This window comes from Lepisosteus oculatus, chromosome 2 (assembly GCF_040954835.1).
Source record: "Lepisosteus oculatus isolate fLepOcu1 chromosome 2, fLepOcu1.hap2, whole genome shotgun sequence".
NCBI lineage: Eukaryota > Metazoa > Chordata > Actinopteri > Semionotiformes > Lepisosteidae > Lepisosteus > Lepisosteus oculatus.
In genome coordinates this window covers 65,532,462-65,555,313 of record NC_090697.1, presented here as the reverse complement: position 1 = coordinate 65,555,313, position 22,852 = coordinate 65,532,462, and the positions used below count along the sequence as shown (strand labels likewise).

Sequence of the window (22,852 nt, the reverse complement as noted above, 5' to 3'; positions counted from 1 at the left end):
TGCATATTCTTCACACATGCAGTCAGTCCCTGAATCCAGATCCCCACTGTGGGCCCTTGCTAAGCCCAGGAGAGTATCAGGACTGTATCAGGCTCATTCTAAAACACGAGACCTGTCACACAGAGTGACGAGTGAGTCTCCGCACGCTTCTCTGTGCGAGTGGGTGCGTGTACACGTTTGTGCATTTGCAAGCATGTGTGTGTCTAACGGGGAGAATTGAGGAGGGGGCTGGAATGAACCTCTCAGATCTCATCAGTATACACAAGTGCCTGGCTGCCATGGCAACGTGCCAGAATTCTCCAGCAGACAAATTCTACACAGGTGACAAACACACTGTCCTGTACAGTGTGGCCTTATCACCTCCAGATATACAGTGAGCACTGCCAGAATGACACCGTCCACACTGTACACAGACACACACACACCACCCAAACTGTACACAGACACTGTTCACACTGCGCACAGACACACACCACCCAAACTGTACACAGACACTGTTCACACTGCGCACAGACGCTGTCCACACAGTCACACTGACACTGTCCACACTGTACACAGACACACACACACCACCCAAACTGTACACAGACACTGTTCACACTGCGCAGACACACACCACCCAAACTGTACACAGACACTGTTCACACTGCGCACAGACACTGTCCACACAGTCACACAGACACACACACACCACCCAAACTTCACAAAGACACTGTTCACACTGCGCACAGACACACACCACCCAAACTGTACACAGACACTGTTCACACTGCGCACAGACATACAGACACTGTCCACACTACACACAGACTGCACACACACACTACCCAAACTGCACAGACACTGTCCACACTGCACACAGACATACACACCCCACCCAAACTGCACAAAGACACACACCCCACCCAAACGGCACACAGACACTGTCCACACTGCACAGACACACACACACCACCCAAACTGCACAGACACTGTCCACACTGCACACAGACACACACACACCACCCAAACTGCACACAGACACTGTCCACACTGCACACAGACACACATGCACCACCCAAACTGTACACAGACACTGTCCACACTGCGCACAGACGCACAGACACTGTCCACACTGCGCACAGATGCACAGAAACTGTTCACACTGTGCACAGACACTGTCCACACTGCACACACTGAATACACCGCACACAGACTGCACACACACTACCCAAACTGCACAGACACTGTCCACACTACACACAGACACACACACACCACCCAAACTGCACACAGACACTGTCCACACAGACATCCAGACACTGATTGGAAAAATAACATGTGAGTCCTTGCTGGTCTGCAGTAATGTGTGTAGCCATGCATGCACACGCATCTGAGCGTGTGTCAATGTGCGTGTGTCAGGGACAGGGGGGCAAGGAAGTGTCCAGGGATCCCCCCCACACACACGCACACCTGCACTACAAAGCCCAGCCACAGTTCACTGGGAAAGGGCGCTGAATAATTAAAACGACGTAAAAACATCATTAATAAAAGATCAGTTAAAGATGACTAATCGCTCGGTGCAGGAACAGCCCAGCGGACACAAGGGGAAACTCGCACAAATGAACCAGGAACCAGGAAGAGCGCAGTACCCACTCCTCATGTCTCCGGGAACAGGGCCGCCCTCATCATTCTACCGGGAGGGGTCAAAGGTCACAGCGGAGGGACACACTGACTAACACCATCCCTCACCCCCCCACAAAAACACCCTGACCAAAAGCCCTAGAGGATATATTGTCAAAGCAAAGCCAGCAGGACTGATGGTTGAAAAAAAGAAAGTGGCCAGGTCCTGAATTCTGGGCAGGGATCACAGCAGACAGTGGAGCATGTTCTCACATGGGCATGACCCCTGGAACAACAGCAGGCGGGGCATCAGCCAGAGCTGGCACTGCCCTCCCTGAGCACGGGGGGACACCAGTGATGTTGGTGTCTTTCCCATGGGCACGTGATCCCTGCGGTTCAGTGTGCACGTGCAGCATGTGTGCCCCACAGTGCTGCACGAGACGCCCACGGCACGGACCGACTGTGTCGAGGGGGAAGTAGCGCCGTATAGACACACCCCTTTGACACGCCCACCTGCTCATCATTGGCCAGGCTGCCAGCTCCACTGCAACTGACAGGAGAGCCAATTCTGACTGGAGGGGCAGGCAGTCCCCCGCTGACATCACTGCAAGCCTGCAGGCAGGGGTCGCTGACTGCAGGAGAGCTGGGAGTGCCCAGACAGACTAATCCCAACGCCCAGCGCCAAGGAGCCACTGCTGATTAGGGTCTCCCAGCCCCACGTCTAGGCTGCCGAGCTCTGCTGCTGACATCGTTCAGGTGCCAAAAATCATTTTTCACAAACACAATAACTTCCTCAGACACAAGAAAGAATGAAGACTGCCCAGGACTTTTCCTAAACGGCCACAGCCAGGCCGCAGAAACACTCAGCAGGAGCTGTGGGCGCCCATGGTGCAGGAGTTATTGTTCAGCCGCCGGGCACAAAACACCTCTATTTCTTCTGGTGTCGCAGTGCCTGCCTGAAAGGCTGCAGAAATACAAAGAGGGGGACCCCCTCCCCAGCCCCCAGGAGGATACGAATGCAAGGGGAACTTCCGCAGCAGAACTGTGGACATTTCTCTCCCCACTTACAAAACGCCTATCTGGAGACTGCGCCGACCCCTGCCGCTGGCTGCCGGCTCCCGGCGGCGAAGGAGAAATTAGGAAAAAGAAGAAGCGCATTACGGCAATAATCACCCCCGGGCTCGATTTCTGTCAGATATAACAACAGCTGAAAACGAAGCGTCTCCACTGCACCCGGGGGGAGGTAATGCGCGCCCGCAGCGGGGGGCGTCTGGCTGCTGACGCACCCCCCGCGGGGAGAGGGGCTCGTCTCGCCAGGGCGAGCACCAGCCGCGCCGCACTGGGAAGTCTCCCGAGCGCGCAGAGCCAGATGACAGACCTCTTTTACAGATCAGTAGAGACATGGAGATAGGGGAGCTCATCGGCCACGTGTACACAAACAGGTACACTGGGATTCTCATCCGCGACGTGCACAGGCCGACAGACAACCCCACACATAGGAAACCATAAGTTATAGATAGTGACAGCATGGGCAGACTAGAAACACACAAAACAAGGAAGAGAGATAAGCGTGAGTGTTGTTTCTTATTAGCAGTGTCCGGAAATGCTGTTGCCGACTCGGAACGCTGGGTGTTAGAGAGTGGAGAGGGAGAGGGAGGAGAAAAGGGGAGAGCGGTGAGCGGGAGAGGAACCAGAAGCAGACCGCACACGCTGGCCGAGTGACCAGGGCGAGAGAAAACAAGAAGAATCAGACCCTGACAAAGGACAGGCTCAGGGACCACAGCCTGGCCACACAAACTGGGGTGCTTTCTGTTCCTGTTCCCTCCAGGAGCTCTGGTTTCCTCCCACAGTCCAAAGACATGCTGCTGGGTTTACTGTCTTCAACAGCATGGCCGGGTGGTTTGTTCCACACGCCCACTACACTTTGTGTAAAAAAAAAAAGTGTCTCCTTTTTCCAGTTTTAAATGCACTTCCATATACTGCATACTTGTGTCCTCTGCTTCATCTTTTACTGTTCATCTCGAAGACGTCCTCTGGGTTGGCTTTGTCTATGCCTATAGTTATGATTACAGTATCCTTGTAGTCTTTTCCAGCCAACACTAAAAGAGTTCAGTTCCTTCAGCCAGTCAGGGGAGGACATTCCTTTTAATCAGTGGTTCCCAGTCTTGGTCCTGCTGACACACAACTGCTGGTTTTCACTCTGTCCTATCTTGATTAGATAATCGAAGACTTAATTAATCTAAGAAGTTGCTTCAATTTAATATTTGTTTCTAGTCACAAATTGGGGATTTTATTTCACTCACAAAATACGGGAATTAAAGCTCCAACATGTTAATGACCTGAGGACAAACAGCACAGATTAATCTTAATGAAGGGTTTGATTGTGTAGCTCAGGGCTTGGCTGGAACAGAAACCAGCAGGTGTGTGGCTCACCCATGACCAGGACTGGCCACCACTGGTATAAATCCCGGACTGTGTCTGACTGCTCTTCTCCGGACCGATTCTACAACAGCTCTATCTTCTCTATGACGTGCTGACCAAAACTGAACACAGTATTCTAAATGTACTATTGCATTGTGCTGTACAATTTTAACAGTGTTCCTTGATTTGAAAACTACACTTTTGACTATACAGTCTAACATTGTCTTTTTTACTGCTTCCCCACATAATCTGGAAGATGTAACCAATGTATTAACATAAACACCTAAATACTTTAAGAACGTAGCCTCTTCTAGCTCAGCGTTTTCTATTGTGTATTTGTAGTTTCTATGTTTCCTACCTGCATGCAAAACCATGCACCTGTCTCCATTAGAAGCCATCTGGCAGGTGTTCACCCAGTCTTGTATTTTACCTAAATCTTTTTGAATTTCATGTAATACTTCTACAGTGGCTGCTAAGCCTCTTGATTTATTATCATGACTAGTTGACTCACTATACCAGATCATGAATATGAGAAAGAGAAGTGGTCCTAGTACAGATCCCTGTGGTACCCCACTAATTTAATAATCCCAATCTGGACCTTTACCACTGATCTGTACTCACCGTACCCCATTAGCCAGTTCTCATTCATTGCAATTGCACACATTTCCCTAAATGCCATGTAATTCGAAAATTAATCTTTTATGCAGAACTTCATCAAAAGCCTTCTTTTATACAACGCGAAAGGGAGAAACGACTACACACAGCTGCAAACTCAAAATCTGCATTTATGTTTGTTCAGCCTGTTCGTTCAGAATGGGGGAGGCAGATGGAGAGAGATCTGAATTACATAAAGCCACTTTTTAAAGAATAAATCTACATAACACATGTTTATACAGGACGAGTCTGAGCAACGGAGACAGAAAAACAAAGACACTTCACCAAGTAGAAATCTGCATATCTTTTATACTTATTTATTCAGCTACAAAAGACTGAGACTGGTGGAGGCGGGAATGATACAGTGCAAGCACAGGGCTCCAGACGGCTGCAGCTCTTTTTCATTTCACTGCTGCGGTTCGATTTGGACCTGTGACACAGATCTGCTCTCTGCTACTTCATTTATTACAAACAGAGCAACCAGTGCACCTGTACTGCACCCTTCCTACACACACTCCACAGGAACACTGGGCTTGTCTCCACAGTCAAGGACTGTACTGCACTTTTACTACAGTCCCCTACTGTAACAGGACTGTCCTACTGCACTTTTACTACAGTCCCCACTGTAACAGCACTGTCCTACTGCACTTTTACTACAGTCCCCACTGTAACAGCACTGTCCTACTGCACTTTTACTACAGTCTCCACTGTAACAGCACTGTCCTACTGCACTTTTACTACAGCCCCCTACTGTAACAGCACTGTCCTACTGCACTTTTACTACAGTCTCCACTGTAACAGCACTGTCCTACTGCACTTTTACTACAGTCCCCTACTGTAACAGGACTGTCCTACTGCACTTTTACTACAGTCCCCTACTGTAACAGCACTGTCCTACTGCACTTTTACTACGGTCCCCACTGTAACAGCACTGTCCTACTGCACTTTTACTACAGTCCCCACTGTAACAGCACTGTCCTACTGCACTTTTACTAGTCCCCACTGTAACAGCACTGTCCTACTGTACTTTTACTACAGTCCGTACTGTAACAGCACTGTCCTACTGCACTTTTACTACAGTCCCCACTGTAACAGCACTGTCCTACTGCACTTTTACTACAGTCCCCTATTGTAACAGGACTGTCGTACTGTACTTTTACTACAGTCCCCACTGTAACAGGACTGATCTACTGTAGTTTTTTGGCAGATCTGTAATGGGAGTATTCTGCTGTACTGAAGTATTGAATATGAAGGGTATCGTAGGGTTATATGCTTGCTGGTAGGTTTTGATTGATTTGTCCTCGCCATAACAAGGTGACAAGACACCGAGCACAAAAGAGAGCCGACAAACACCTCAGTATCCGCAGGGCCTGATGCAGATTGTGGATGTTGAGAACAGAGGGGTGTGGAGGCCGCGGGGGAAAAGCCAACACTTCCACTGTGTTTGCTGAGGGGGGAGGCAGGCTGATGCCAGTACCAGCTCCGCTACAGAGAGAAGGAACTTCGCCAGGGCTGCGGTCTGAGAGACGAGCAAACTGAGACTTGCGGCCCCTGTATTATTCACGCGCTGCCACTGAGGGTGGCACAGCTCCCGCCCTGGACAGGAAGATCGGGGGTGTCAGGTGAAACAAGTCCCCGTCTCTTCATCAATTAGACACCTTTCCTGGCACACACGCAGAAACACAAAGACGCCGCTGGCGCGCCTGGCATTCGGAACAGTCCCGGGCTCAATCTTCTGCGACCGGCCTCCGGGACCAGGCCTGTCACCGGAGAACGGCAGGGCTCTACATATACGAGCGCGAGGACTCTACACACACAGCACTGCCGCAACAGAAGAGCTGGAACTGACGGCACCTGGCTCGAGGGTTTCAATTTTCAGACAGACTAAGTACCACAGGAGAGGGCTCTTGGGGAACAAGCTCCCCTGCGGAGCCAATAGATCTTTCAGGGGCAAGCGGTCACCCTCACGTCTCCTCTTCTGGGGACCCCTCAGCTGCAGCGGGACAGGACAGAGCGAGAGAGAGACCTCAGTCTACACACGCACATGAGCCACATTATACAGACTCTCCATCTCAGCAGTTCGGAGCAGCACACTCCAGCTGGAGCACTCTGCAGGCTGCACGTCCAAGGAGCACACTGCCTGCACTCCAGTGAACCCTGAACACCACCGTCGTGCACCCCGTCACCCTGTTCCCACAGCTATCACACCACTTTCCTTACACACCCTGAATTTATGATTAAAACACGTACTCCATTCAGTTCCATTCTGAATCAGTACTCCTCCTCTGTTTTTGACAAAATACAACAACAACTTGAATTCGCTCGACTCTACTTGAGTGGCACGGTACTGTCCTTCCAGTGTCCGAGAGACTATTACTGCATTCCCAGGAGGAGTCGCGGCAGCCTGGAGTCTATCCTGGAAGCACAAGGCACACGGTGGGGAGGCCAATCCATCACAGGGCACACACGCATGAATACACACACACACAAACACACACGAATGAACACACGTGCACACAAAGGAGCTATTTAGAGACACTAATTACTCCAAATCATAAAAGCGCAAGGTAAGGAAGCCATCCACTGCGGGGCACACATGCGTGAACACACGTGCGCACTCGGGAACTACTGAGCCACACTGTACCAGGCAGCCCAGGGACCGCTATGAAAGCACGAGGCAGGGATGCCAGTCCATAGCAATCACACACACACAGGCACAAACACACAGAGACAATTAGCCCTGCCATCATGTTTCTGGGAGCTGGGAGGCTCCAGGGTATTTCAAGTAGTCTTTTCTATAAAACACTCTTTTCCTTCCACAAGGAAGCAGGAGACGTGACCCTTTAACTGTGCTTTTTTCACCGCCAGGAGGACAGTCCAATTAATAAATCACGACTGATTAAGACCTCCAGTTCTACCGCAGGTAAGTCCGCCAGTGTCTGAAGGTACTGTACATCTCAGCTCTGGCTCCAAAAAAATCTCATTTGTTGAGATGATTGCTTTCCGTTCCGGGAGAAGTGCCTCAGTGCATGTCTGAAACGCGGACGTCGTCAGCGCGAGAGAAAAGTTTGCTCGATGACGTCAGCGTCGAGGGAGCTGATCTGCTTCTCTTTCACTGCTTTTTCTCCAGCAACATGCGAAACTGACGCCTTCAGCAGGGAGGAGGGGTAGTGCTTCTTACCAGGGCTGTGCTTGTCGCTGTGGACAAACACCAGGAAGCTATTAACTGCTTTCTGGTGCTCTCTCACTCTCCAGCCTCCCCCCCTGCTCCTGTCCCCCTCTCCTCCTGCTCCTGTCTCTCTCTCTCCCCCTGCTCCTGTCCCCCTCTCCTCCTGCTCCTGTCTCTCTCTCTCCCCCTGCTCCTGTCCCCCTCTCCTCCTGCTCCTGTCTCTCTCTCTCCCCCTGCTCCCGTCCCCCTCTCTCCCTGCTCCCGTCCCTCTCTCCTTTTGATCCTGCCCCCCCTGCTCCTGTCCCCCTCTCCTCCTGCTCCTGTCTCTCTCTCTCCCCCTGCTCCTGTCCCCCTCTCCTCCTGCTCCTGTCTCTCTCTCTCCCCCTGCTCCTGTCCCCCTCTCCTCCTGCTCCTGTCTCTCTCTCTCCCCCTGCCCCTGTCCCCCTCTCTCCCTGCTCCCGTCCCTCTCTCCTTTTGATCCTGCCACCCCTGCTCCTGTCCCCCTCTCCCCCTGCTCCCGTCCCTCTCTCCCTCTGCTCCTGTCCCCCTCTCCTCCTGCACCTGTCCCTCTCTCCCCCTGCTCCCGTCCCCCTCTCCCCTTGCTCCAATCCCTCTCTCCTTCTGATCCTGTCCCCCCTGCTCCTGTCCCCCTCTCCCCCTGCTCCCGTCCCTCTCTCCTTCTGATCCTGTCCCCCCTGCTCCCATCCCCCTCTCCCCCTGCTCCCATCCCCCTTTCCCCCTGCTCCCGTCCCTCTCTCCTTCTGATCCTGTCCCTCTCTCCCCCTGCTCCCGTCCTTCTCTCATTCTGATCCTGTCCCCCCTGCTCCTGTCCCTCTCTCCCCCTGCTCCCGTCCCCCTCTCTTCTGATCCTGCCCTCCCTGCTCCTGTCCCCCTCCCCCCCTGCTCCCGTCCCTCTCTCCTTCTGATCCTGTCTCTCTCTCCTTTCCTCCATGCAGGATTGGACTAATACGAACCAGATCAAGGCAGATAAACAAACAGGAGCCGGGGTCTCCTGGCCATTACACAACAGGATGACGAGCCCACTCTTCCTGCCGGGCAGCCGTCTGGTGGACAGAGTCAACAAAGCAAAACTGGGATGAGCCGCGCAGCCTGTCGGGCACGTCTGCTCTTACCACCTGAGCGCCACAGGCCTGCACCTGCTGCTGCGCTGCTACTGGGAAGGAGAGATACCAGTTCATGGCAGTGTTGCATAACCACGTCATCCATGAACTAAGCTATAGTTGGAAGCAGGGGTCTCCAGCTGGGGTCCTACTGGGAAGCTACCGATCAGGGGGTCTCCATCTACGGCCCTGGAGAGACCCAGGGCAGTAGGTTTTGCAGGTCACCACTAAACCAATTCCTAAAGACTGGTGGACTAACCAGGACCAGGGGTGGAGACACTGGATACAGACACAGGAGGAGCTGCGACGAGCTCGTGAGCCCCCCACAGCCCCCCAGCAGCCCCCCAGCGGCCCCGCTCCTCTCCCGGAGCGCCAGACACAGGAGGAGCTGCGACGAGCTCGTGAGCCCCCCACAGCCCCCCAGTGCAGAACTCCCGGCCCAGGAGCACGACCCCCGTCCTCCTCCTGCACTCTGAAATCGCCCGCTCCCCAGACAGCCCCCCCCCAGGCATGGCGCCCCTGGGGGGGCTTTTCCGCCCCGCGTGCTGAAAAATTCATGGGAGGGATTGTTGCATTTCTGCCAGGGTATTGTGCTCTAAGCACGCTGGTGAAAGCTGAATGAATATGGCGGTGTCCCGCTGCCCTGGAGGAGTCCTGGGACCAGGGGCTGGGGCGGTGGCGTGCGCCCAGTTGCCCACCAGCAGCTCTGAACGGGCCCGAGTGACAGGCTGGGAGAGCTGGAGAGCTTCGAAGTGCGAAGAGCATGTTGCTTTCTGGGAGGACCCCGCTAACGCTACAGTACACCTGCCCCTACAGCAGGCTGGAGCCTGGGTAGAAGCATTAGTTATGCAGCTACACAATTAGACCAGCTGTGTCACCCAGAGCTCGCGCAAAACAAAAAACAGACACTGAGCCCTGCAGGAGCGCAGTCTGAATCTGCAGAAAGTTCTTATGCATTTTTAAAAATGACCTACCCTCTACACAGGCATAGTATTGTGATACCGAAACTCTCTAAAGAGAGCTTCATATAAAATTCAGTAAATTCAGGAAAGCCATTTTGTACTCAGTGCTGTTACAGTAGGGACTGTAGTAAAAGTACAGTAGAACAGTCCTGTTACAGTGGGGACTGTAGTAAAAGTGCAGTAGGACAGTGCTGTTACAGTGGGGACTGTAGTAAAAGTGCAGTAGGACAGTGCTGTTACAGTAGGGACTGTAGTAAAAGTGCAGTAGGACAGTGCTGTTACAGTGGGGACTGTAGTAAAAGTGCAGTAGGACAGTGCTGTTACAGTAGGGACTGTAGTAAAAGTGCAGTAGGACAGTGCTGTTACAGTGGGGACTGTAGTAAAAGTGCAGTAGGACAGTCCTGTTACAGTAGGGGGCTGTAGTAAAAGTGCAGTAATAATAATAATAATAATAATAATAATAATAAACTTTATTTTATATAGCGCCTTTAAAGGTGGCTTCTCAAAGCGCTTTACAGGATGACAATAACAATAAATAAGAAGACTACAACAATAAATAAGAAAATTTCACAAGACAGGACACAATTATAATTACAACAATACAACAATAACAATAGAGGAGACCGTGGAAGATGGTATTAAGAAGAGCAGAGGGGTGAAGAATGGAACCAGTTAAGTAAAGGCTTTTCTGAAGAAGAGGGTTTTGAGTCTGGATTTGAAGGAGTTTAGAGAAGGTGACTCTCTAATATCCTTGGGCAAGGAGTTCCAGAGCTTGGGGGCATAGCAGGTAGTAAAAGTGCAGTAGGACAGTGCTGTTACAGTAGGGACTGTAGTAAAAGTACAGTAAGACAGTCCTGTTACAGTGGGGACTGTAGTAAAAGTGCAGTAGGACAGTGCTGTTACAGTGGGGACTGTAGTAAAAGTGCAGTAGGACAGTGCTGTTACAGTGGGGACTGTAGTAAAAGTGCAGTAGGACAGTGCTGTTACAGTGGGGACTGTAGTAAAAGTACAGTAAGACAGTCCTGTTACAGTGGGGACTGTAGTAAAAGTGCAGTAGGACAGTGCTGTTACAGTAGGGACTGTAGTAAAAGTGCAGTAGGACAGTGCTGTTACAGTGGGGACTGTAGTAAACGTACAGTAGGACAGTGCTGTTACAGTAGGGGCCTGTAATAAAACTAGAGTGGAAAAGTTACTAAGGAGGAACAAAAGGGATCAAATACAGTGGTAAACCTGCATTTTTTATGTGAAATTCAGAACGTATGCCCCATCAGAACAAAGAGCATAGGAAACTGCTTCAGAGAGAACTGGTGGGATCTGCACACCTCAGACACACAAACTGCACAGTAATCATGACAATGGCCACTCTCCCTCAGATTCTCAACACGCAACACCCAACCACCAACACCTTGTTCACAAAGCCAGAGATTCCACTAAGCGCTCACAAGGGAGTTTCCTGGAACCCGTTGCTGACCGTGTATTGAAATCCTGCCTCGCCTGTGTTGAGGAGCACGCCGTGTTGATGCACACAGTGGAGCTTCAGAGTGTGGAGATGGCCAGTGTTTATTTATCTCCAGCAGCAGGAGACCTGATGCGTGTGTGTGAGAGAGAGGGCCCGTCCTTCAGTACTGCAGCAGCTGTTCACACTAAATTAGCTGTCCTCATCGAAGGGCCACCAGAACGCAGTGAACTCTGCGGATTTCAAATCGAGGACCGCAGAGACTTGCACAGCTACAACAGGCACAACTAAGACAATTGAGAGCCTTTTACTGTACTTTGGTCACTGTGCTACACAGAGAACAGTATCACCTTGGAAAAGCTTTATTGTACAGCAGTAAGGCTGACTGCTCTGGAACTGCAATTAAAACAGAGAAGAGGAGGCACTCATTTACACAAACAGTGGTGGGAGAATGGAACCAACTACCTAGCCAAGCTGTTGAAGCCGATACCCTGACTTCCTTCAAGCAACACGTGAGAGAGATCTTCAGATCAGTAAGCTACTAATGGCCTCTCGTTTGCGATGTTCTGATTAGGATCTCTGTCCACTCTGTATACTCTGCTTCAGACAGGTCTTGCTGTCAGTCAGAGAGAGTCAGCTCCCCTCAAGCCCTCAGGTCGCAGGCGGGGGTAAAGAGGGCTAAAAATGGGGGGATCTTTAGCCAGACGTAAAGAGTAGTTGATGTCTCTAACAAAGTACAGAGTCTGTTACCATCCTGGGGAATTTACGCTACTGGGCAGATGGACTGGAGAGCCACTGTCCTCTCTAATCCGTTCTGTGCTCACTGACTGTAATCTCCTGGTGTGTGTGACACAGAGAGCTGCTCCATCAGTGTGTGTGTGTGTGCGACACAGAGACCTGCTCCATCAGTGTGTGTGTGTGTGTGTGTGTGCAACACAGAGACCTGCTCCATCAGTGTGTGTGTGTGTGTGTGTGTGTGTGTGCAACACAGAGACCTGCTCCATCAGTGTGTGTGTGTGTGTGTGTGTGTGTGTGACACAGAGACCTGCTCCATCAGTGTGTGTGTGTGTGCGACACAGAGACCTGCTCCATCAGTGTGTGTGTGTGTGCGACACAGAGACCTGCTCCATCAGTGTGTGTGTGTGTGCGACACAGAGACCTGCTCCATCAGTGTGTGTGTGTGCGACACAGAGACCTGCTCCATCAGTGTGTGTGTGTGTGTGTGCGACACAGAGACCTGCTCCATCAGTGTGTGTGTGTGTGTGCGACACAGAGACCTGCTCCATCAGTGTGTGTGTGTGTGCGACACAGAGACCTGCTCCATCAGTGTGTGTGTGTGTGCGACACAGAGACCTGCTCCATCAGTGTGTGTGTGTGTGTGACACAGAGACCTGCTCCATCAGTGTTTGTGTGTGTGACACAGAGACCTGTTCCATCAGTTTGTGTGTGTGACACAGAGACCTGCTCCATCAGTGTGTGTGTGTGACACAGAGACCTGCTCCATCAGTGTGTGTGTGTGTGTGTGACACAGAGACCTGCTCCATCAGTGTGTGTGTGTGTGTTTGACACAGAGACCTGCTCCATCAGTGTGTGTGTGTGACACAGAAACCTGCTCCATCAGTGTGTGTGTGTGAGACACAGAGACCTGCTCCATCAGTGTTTGTGTGTGTGACACAGAGACCTGTTCCATCAGTGTGTGTGTGTGACACAGAGACCTGCTCCATCAGTGTTTGTGTGTGTGACACAGAGACCTGCTCCATCAGTGTTTGTGTGTGTGACACAGAGACCTGCTCCATCAGTGTGTGTGTGTGTGACACAGAGACCTGCTCCATCAGTGTGTGTGTGTGTGTGACACAGAGACCTGCTCCATCAGTGTGTGTGTGTGACACAGAAACCTGCTCCATCAGTGTGTGTGTGTGTGAGACACAGAGACCTGCTCCATCAGTGTGTGTGTGTGTGAGACACAGAGACCTGCTCCATCAGTGTGTGTGTGTGTGTGACACAGAGACCTGCTCCATCAGTGTGTGTGTGTGTGTGTGTGTGACACAGAGACCTGCTCCATCAGTGTGTGTGTGTGACACAGAAACCTGCTCCATCAGTGTGTGTGTGTGAGACACAGAGACCTGCTCCATCAGTGTTTGTGTGTGTGACACAGAGACCTGTTCCATCAGTGTGTGTGTGTGACACAGAGACCTGCTCCATCAGTGTTTGTGTGTGTGACACAGAGACCTGCTCCATCAGTGTTTGTGTGTGTGACACAGAGACCTGCTCCATCAGTGTGTGTGTGTGTGACACAGAGACCTGCTCCATCAGTGTGTGTGTGTGTGACACAGAGACCTGCTCCATCAGTGTGTGTGTGTGACACAGAAACCTGCTCCATCAGTGTGTGTGTGTGTGTGTGAGACACAGAGACCTGCTCCATCAGTGTGTGTGTGTGTGAGACACAGAGACCTGCTCCATCAGTGTGTGTGTGTGTGAGACACAGAGACCTGCTCCATCAGTGTGTGTGTGTGTGTGACACAGAGACCTGCTCCATCAGTGTGTGTGTGTGTGTGACACAGAGACCTGCTCCATCAGTGTGTGTGACACAGAAACCTGCTCCATCAGTGTGTGTGTGTGTGAGACACAGAGACCTGCTCCATCAGTGTGTGTGTGACACAGAGACCTGCTCCATCAGTGTGTGTGTGTGTGTGACACAGAGACCTGCTCCATCAGTGTGTGTGTGTGTGACACAGAGACCTGCTCCATCAGTGTGTGTGTGTGACACAGAAACCTGCTCCATCAGTGTGTGTGTGTGTGACACAGAAACCTGCTCCATCAGTGTGTGTGTGACACAGAGACCTGCTCCATCAGTGTGTGTGTGACACAGAGACCCAGCCAGAGAGGCGATCCGGCAGCACAAGCGCGGCGACCTCAATTAAAACACCATCCGCCCCCGCCACAGCCCGCTGAAGAAACTCCGCGGAGATCTCGTCGCTCTTTCTAGTTGTGCACCAGATGAAGGGCTGGGGTCCCTCCCGCTGGATCGCGGATCGATTGTACAGATCGAGAGCCGCCTGCCTGCTCGGCGGTGCGGAGAGGCCGGTTACCGTACTCCTGCTCGACCGCCTGTCTCTTGACTCACCGACTCAGACCGCTGCTTCACAACCGGCGGGCATTCCCATAATAACAACAATAATACCGGCGCTGGCGGTCATGAACTCCGCTGTTTTGACTGATTACGGTCACGACGCCGCGGGGGACACAGTCCTGGGACACAGGGGACAGAGCGAGCCCCCCCGCCCCGCGACCCGCTGCTGGCGCACGCCGCTCCGAGGACCCCCCGGCCCGGGGCTCTTCTTAAAGTCGTACCGGATCGGTAACCCGTGTCTCGGCGCCCGGCAGCCACCGCGCTGCGAGCCGAGGAACCCAGCGCGGCGCGCACGGAAGACAGGCTCGGGTCGATCACACTAACGGGCAGCTCGGTACGGGACTCTAGAACCGGGAATCCTCCCTGGGAGGTTTAGCTACAGGGTGCTGAACATGCCTTTGCTCTCCCAGCTCTGCAACAGAAGGAAAAGTTATCCTTTCTGGAGAGCTGCCAGGAGTTCACCCTAAAAGAGACAACAAAAGCCAGAGCAGGGCACACGTCCGCACACAAGGGAACACCTGAGAGACACCAGACAACACACTTCAAGCGGTCCCGGAGAGAACATGCAAACTCCCCGCACACAGGCGCCGGACTCGCACCCGGGACCCGAGCGCTGCGGGCCAGGGGCAGGCCGTTCGGGGTGAAGGGCACCGCACAGCCTCTGCGGGCAGGTGCCGGCTGCAGAAGCCGAAACTGTTGGGCCGGTTACGTAACTCAGGCAGCGGAGCTCGCTCTGCTCAAGAGAAGGGAACAGCACTGCACGCGCGGTGCACCGTACCCGCGGGGAGTCAATGCGCGTGCTAAACAAAGTCGAATTCTTGCGCGCTCGGTAGAATCACGAGCGCTCCGCTCCACACGCGGAATTCCGACGCAGCAGAGACCCGAGCCGGAAAGTTATTTACCTGCATGTTAACTGGACGTCGTTTCGCGTCGTCGATCTCGCCGCTTGGGTGTCGCGAGTCGGCTGCCTCGCTCGCTCGCTCTGTCGGGTCTGCTACTCTTTAAAATTCCTCCGTCTCTCTCTTTCACTCCTTTCCCGTCCCCCTCCCTTCTCTCTCTCCCTCCCTCTCGTCGTTTTGACAACTGGGCTGAGCAGCTCCTCACTGACAGCGCTCCGTACTGCCCCGGCGTTTTCTTGAGACGAGGATGAGAGAGCGAGCGAGAGAGACATTCCCCTCCACGAGTTTAACTGTTTCCGCTCTCGCGGGCCCCGCTGCTCCCCGCGAGGCGGCCGGGCGCTCGCTTCCACAGGTGATCCAGTCAGACCCCCGACTGGGCGGGTAGATCCCAGTTCCCCTTTCTTCATCCACGATCCCTCAGGCAGACAGATGATGATACACCTTGGTAGACGACGCCATGGTGTCTTTTTTGACGGAAAAAAATATCCAGTTCTTCTACGGTCCGGCGTAGAAAACTTGTATTATTTCTGTGGTAAATCTACTTTACAATATATTCCGCCAACACCTTGTAAAATATTTTCTCCATCACTCGTGTAGTCTTCTGTTGGTAATTTTTTCTTCTAAAAACACAGGAAGAGGCGGGAAGCCCGCGAGCCCTGGGATGTTGCGGCGGCGCTGGGATCAATGAGCGCGACCTTGGCTCGCGGCAGGGCGCGCGAGCGCACGCGGGACTGGAATGCCGAGGAGTGCGGATGCCTCGCGGCTGACAGTACCGATCGATTAGGGGGGACAGGCGGCCTGCGTCCCCCCAGCCTCTCGCCGTGACCGCAAACTCAGCGTCCCGCTCAGCTCTGAGCGAAGGCCGCTGTACTGTTATTGAACTCAATCCCCATCTCGTCAGCCCGCTGCCACGTCTTGAATTCCGCTTCTGAGCATTTTTTTATATCGTGGTGAACGGAATATTCCCAAATAAAGAATTGTTCTCCAGCTTTTAATAGGGTCTGGCACAGAGATACTACAGTGTTATAGCTGATGTACAGCAATGCCAGCATTCAAACTGGTCCAGCTGTTGTCCACTTGGAAAAATTCAAACTACCGTCCATCTGTTTACAGGGTTGCGGGAGAGCCAGAGCCTATCCCAGCAAGCAACAGGAGCCCGTCCACCACAGGGCACACATAGACACAAACACACACACCAGTGTATCTGTACTGAGGGAGGAAACCTACACAAACCTGGGGAGAACATACAAACTCCACACAGACAGAGTCGAACCCAGGGCCCAAGCACTGTGAGACAGCCATGCTAGTCACTGTGTGGCCGTGCCACCCAGTTCAAGCTGCAACTCAGTTTACACCCAACTGGCTCATATTCAATTTCCACATTAGATCTGTATTGAGTATGTGTGTGTCTGTGTGCATATACAGTGTGTGTGTGCATGTCTCTGTGTTTGTGTGTGTATGGATGCAGAGGATCACAAGAAACGTCACCTGTAACTGCGGCAACTTCACAGTCTTTAACAGTGAAATTCTGTATTTTTTGCAATTGACTAACATTAGGCAGATTCTCCATAACTGGGTTTCTCAACAGGGATTCTCCTGTGAAAGTCACAGGCTAGCAGTTCGTGTGGCCTCTCTGGGAAGCTGTTCAAGCTGTACATCTGTGCCATGTGGTTTGCAGCAGGCTGTGGGATTCTGTCACGTACCTGCTCCCTGGTCTCTGAGCCCTGGCTGCCTCACACTGTCCCTGTGCCGAGTCTCACCTGGGATCTGAACCTGCAACCCTCCCAGGCACGAGCCCTGAGCCCTACTCTGTAGAGCTGTGCCGAGCCCAACCTGGGATATGAACCCGCAACCCTCCCAGGCACGAGCCCTGAGCCCTGCTCTGTAGAGCTGTGCCGAGCCCTTGGGCTCTGAACCCGCAACCCTCCCAGGCACGAGCCCTGAGCCCTACTCTGTAGAGCTGTGCCGAGCCCAACCTGGGATATGAACCCGCAACCCTCCCAGGCACGAGCCCTGAGCCCTGCTCTGTAGAGCTGTGCCGAGCCCTTGGGCTCTGAACCCGCAACCCTCCCAGGCACGAGCCCTGAGCCCTACTCTGTAGAGCTGTGTCGAGCCCAACCTGAGATATGAACCTGCAACCCTCCCAGGCACGAGCCCTGAGCCCTGCTCTGTAGAGCTGTGCCAAGTCTCACCTGGGATCTGAACCCGCAACCCTCCCAGGCAGGATCTCTGAGCCCTACACTGTAGAGCTGTGCCGAGCCCTTGGGATCTGAACCCGCAACCCTCCCAGGCAGGAGCCCTGAGCCCTGCTCTGTAGAGCTGTGCCGAGCCCTTGGGCTCTGAACCCGCAAACCTCCCAGGCACGAGCCCTGAGCCCTGCTCTGTAGAGCTGTGTCGAGCCCAACCTGGGATATGAACCTGCAACCCTCCCAGGCACGAGCCCTGAGCCCTGCTCTGTAGAGCTGTGCCAAGTCTCACCTGGGATCTGAACCCGCAACCCTCCCAGGCAGGATCTCTGAGCCCTACACTGTAGAGCTGTGCCGAGCCCTTGGGATCTGAACCCGCAACCCTCCCAGGCAGGAGCCCTGAGCCCTGCTCTGTAGAGCTGTGCCGAGCCCTTGGGCTCTGAACCCGCAAACCTCCCAGGCACGAGCCCTGAGCCCTGCTCTGTAGAGCTGTGTCGAGCCCAACCTGGGATATGAACCTGCAACCCTCCCAGGCACGAGCCCTGAGCCCTGCTCTGTAGAGCTGTGCCAAGTCTCACCTGGGATCTGAACCCGCAACTCTCCCAGGCAGGAGCCCTGAGCCCTACTCCGTAGAGCTGTGCCACTACTGGAGCCCCAGGCCATCCTCAGTGTACGGACTGACAGGTCCATTACCAGCCCCCGACTTCACACGCCACCGCTGTGTCACCACACGTCAGTCAGCACTGCGAGCTCTGCAGAGGTGGGAGTGGGAGTGTGGGCATGTGTGTGTGTGGAGGGGGCGAATACATATTCCACATTCCCACTGAGACATGGAGAGGATCGCCATGGGGAAGAGAGCGGGAAATGCACAGTTAAAAGAAAAGCCTGGAAAGGCTAATGAAAAATAAATCACCCCGGGCCAGCAGGGGAACGGACGAGGGTAAGCAGGTGTAAAACTGTACCCTGTCGGGGTTTCAAGACATCTCTGACTTACCACCAGCGCCACAGGCCCTCAGACAGTGGCAAACAAAACGCGATTCAATTAAGTCATTAGAATCTCCAGGCGGAATGAAAAACAGGCTAAAAAGAGATCCCTTGTAATTCTGCTCCACAGCAACGACAGCCAGGACTCTGCACGGCTGTGAAGCTCCAGTACTCGTCTCTAGATGCCTGTGTGCAGGGTCTGTTTTTGAAGCTCTGCCGAGGCACGTGGTATTTCACAACATCACTGCGATCGGCTGTTCTTCTCCCTGTAAGCCGCTTTCCGCAAACCAGGGTCTTCTGAGGTGAGCGCTCCGCGATCATTTATCTCCTCCACCGGCTTTGAAAGAGCGAGAAACACGAGACGGGAGAAACACGAGAAGAGAGCGGGTGGCAGATCTCGTGCCGTGTGGCTGTTACTCGCTTACTGATCCCGGCGCCTTCTCCAGCCGCCGCGAGTACGATCCCAGCTTCACCAGAGTGGCCGGGTGGTCTGTTCCACGCTCCTGCCACCCTTTGTGTAAGGAAACGCTTCCCAATTTCAGTCCTAAAAGAACGTGTCCGCTTGGGTCCACAAATCTGCCCAACAATCTTAATCCTTACTTCACTGAAAGGTAGGGACTTCTGAAGAGGCAGAATTTGCCCTTCAGGGGTTGTTGAAGTGGATCTCCTCCTCTATCCCAGAGTACTTTAGGATCCTTTGGGATATAAAGTGCTATATATAGTCTGGGAATTCTTCTTCTTAATAAAAGAATATTAAATTCACATTCCTCAATGACTAAACAGACAGTTGTAATTGAGAGCAGTTAAGTCGAAAGCTGATTGAATTCAATAATTTGAGAGCGATTGGGTAGAATTAAGATCCTGTGACTTGACGAGACTAGATGTGAGGAGTCCTGCTGCAGTCAAATAGAAGATACAGGGGAAAAATACCTTTTTTGCAGCTGTCCATCCGCCCATCTTTGAACCACTTTATCCAATCCAGCGCTGTGGGGGAGCTGAAGCCTTTCCCAGCAACCAACGGGCACAAAGCAGAGTACACCCCAGGGGTACACAGACAAATTTGTAACAGACAAATAAGTTCTGGATCCTGAGATGAAGTTCAAACAACCGGGTTTATTGCACGCAGGGAACGATAAGATCTGTTCGGAATATAGGCACAAAACTTCCAGTTTATACAGCCCATTTCAGCCCTTTCTGACGCAAACTGTTACCGTGGCAAAGGGGGGAGGTCACCTGTGTTTGGACATTCCCAAGACCTTGACCACTTTGAACAGCCGGATTTATCTTTCCTTAGTTAGGGGGTCTCTACCTTGCACTTGGAATCTCTTAAGGCCTGTGTGCAGAAAGAAATCACATCTTGCATCTTTCTTCAGCACACAGACACGCACACTCTCACACCAGGGCCAGTTTTCACAGGAGCTATTTAACCACCAGCCCATCTCACCCACGCAAACACAGGGAGAACATGCAAACTCCCCACAGACAGCGCCCCAGGTCTGGAAATGAGGCCAGGGCCCCGGCGTTGCGAGACACCCCCCCTTGTCACTGCCCCGCCCCTTTCTGCCCCTGCACTTGGCTCTTGTTTTTTTGTCCTTCTGTAGCGTCCTGGGTGCTACACTGGGAAGCTCCCCAGAACCGCGACGTTCTCACTGCAATTAACTCACCCAGTGCACAAAAATCCAATTACTTCGCGGCATGCATGTGGTGTGCTGCGTTCTCTGCAGACGAACAGTAGCTGTGTGGGAAGAAGGTGTTGAGAAATGTCTCAAGTTGCTCTTGAGAATAATTGCCAGGGGGCTAAATTTAGCTTTTCAGATAACGAACTCGCTGCAGAAATAGCTCTCTGTAACAGACGCGATAGGACTTTTGTTTGGTTCTTCCTTTTTCGTTTCTTCCGCTGGATCGGTGTTTATGAACGGGAGCGGCGTTGTGACGCGGCAGCACCTGCCTGTAGCCAGGACCGTCCGGCTCTCAGAAGCTGGGCCAGGCTGGGACTGGTCCCAGCTGGGACAGGGAACACCGAGCTGGTGCTGCTGCTGTTCTTGTGGGGGTCTTGTGTGACCACGTGGTGGCGCCCCCTCCCTTCCAGCTCCCCTGTTTGAGTTATGGTGAGCCGGGACACCGTGCTGCAGGGGGCGCTGTCCTGCCTGCGAGACATTAAGCTGCTTGGTCAGTAAAGACCCCAGGGCTGAGATCACGAGAGCGGGGGGTGTTAATCCCAGTGCCCTGGCTGGAATCCACTTTGGACATCTGGCCTCTCTAAATCTCCCCCACAACACAGCCGAGGAGGCGATTCCTTCCTCCTGCCCCTGATCTGCGGTGCAGTGGGGCTGCTGGTGCAGAACGACTGCAGGGGGGCGCAGCGCTGCAGGGGTGGATGAAGGGGGTATGTGCTGTAAAATCTCTATCAAGCCCAACCAGTATTCTTTGCTCTTCACCTTATCATTCCAACGCAATTGCCAAAGGTGGAAGAGTAGCGCTCTGTTCAGACTGTGGCGCTCTGTACCCGCAGCGCTCAGATCCCACCGGACCAGCAGGGCAAAGCAGGGTTCCAACATGACAGAGTTCAGATCAAAAGAAAACGGAGACATCTGCATGCAAGCCCGCTGGGTTCTCGCAATGGAACGTGCTGCTTCAACAAGTCTTCTGGAAGACGAATGATGGGCAAATCATCGAGGGATTATTAGAAAGTGTCTGACTCCAGTGGGGGAACGAAGCAGTTTAGATCAGCATGTCTTTGGGAGGAGGGAGGAAACGGCCATGAACACAAACGCAAGAAGAACATGCAAACTCCATTCAGACGGTCGCCAGAGGCCAGGACTGAAGCCAGGAACCTGTGACACACCAGCACTAACCACCACACCACTGCCTTGTCCTAAAATCAGTAAACCTGAGTAGATTTCCTAACTATGACCCTAAATGTTTCTGTCATATTAATTAAATATGAAATATGCTTTAATAACAATACTGCGCTAGGGCCATTACCAGTGCCATTGTTTTACACAATCAGTGTTTCTGGATACATTGTAACACACGATGGCCATGCAGCAATAGTTCCTCAGTGTACTCTGAACGGCTAGACGACCAAGGGCTACGAAGATATTACCACACCTGCCTTCTACTCCTCGGTGTCCCTTCTTTGCATTCCTACAGCGCTGTGCCAGTGTGGTGGCTTGTGTTTTACCTTGTGTCCCTGTTCTCCATGCAGCATCAGTGAAAGTGCAGTAGATCAGTGCATCAGTGAAAGTGCAGTAGATCAGTGCAAGTGATACGATCTCATCGTGGGCACCCCATTCTGTGCACTGCACCCCTCCACGATGTGAGCTCTGTAGCTCTGCGCCAATCGGTTCATTACTGTCATAATAGCGTAACTGCGCACACACAGAGAACGGGCCTGTACCTCAGCTTTGCCACTCTTCGACGTTGCCTTGGGTAAAGCAGTCAGCTGAGTCTTACAGACTGACTGAGCCCAGCTCCAGAGATCCCTGAAGAAACACCTGCAGGAGCTTATGGGATCCATTAGCTACTAAGCAAATAAATAAGCAAACTAGTTTGCGAGCTATCTGTGCGTTCAATTGAACAAGCTTCCAGGATGAGGGGGGGTTAAGGACAGTTAAGACCAGCAGTGAATTAGAGGTATGGATATTTAATAGCCCTCTGTCCAAAGGGATTTCAGAAAGGTGGGATTGAGAATTTGTGAAACAGTCCCATCTCCTGTAGCATCGTGATTGGTTGAACAGTCAATTGCTATCTGATCGCCTGCTCTCCGAAAACCATGCTCCTTGAGGTTAATCTAACAGGGCCAAGCCAATGCCATCAACTTGGAGACTTTGGAGACTGTCCAAATGTGTCTATGTAACTTCTCCATCTATTGCATATAGCATTAATTAATTAGCTAATTAGCTAATAAGTGATTCTTAACAAACGTTTATAAATGGAATAATTATTATCCGTCAAGTTATTCAGCTTTACAGAATTATATATACAGTAATGCTGTTCTTGAGAAGCGATCACAGTTAAAATTGTGTTATTATTAGTAGCAGTTAATTTGTTTATCTGTTTATTGCATTGGTTACAAAGCTCTTTTCAGCCAGTTCTATATTTAGTTGTGCACTAAGATGTTTTTTTTAACGTAATCCCTGAGTGTTATTGGCAGAATGAGGACTGCCATGGTTTTGGCTGTGCCAGGTTGCACTCCTTGGGTAGTCAGGAAGGCAGGATGTTCTAACCCTTGGCCACCTGTACACCTGTGCCTCCAGAGCTTCCTG

The 22,852-nt window shown here is 52.3% G+C and overlaps 1 protein-coding gene across 2 annotated transcripts in view; it reads right to left on the bottom strand.

Annotated features, from left to right (window-relative positions):
* The window catches only part of kcnip3a (Kv channel interacting protein 3a, calsenilin), an 87,749-nt gene extending 72,002 nt beyond the window's left edge, over positions 1-15,747 (bottom strand). For both annotated transcript variants that reach the window (XM_069180858.1, XM_069180863.1), the window contains exon 1: positions 15,418-15,747. In XM_069180858.1, the coding sequence (XP_069036959.1) occupies positions 15,418-15,423 (6 nt within the window). In that variant the 5' untranslated portion in view covers positions 15,424-15,747. The remainder of the gene's footprint in view (positions 1-15,417) is intronic.
* Positions 15,748-22,852: the final 7,105 nt, after the last annotated feature.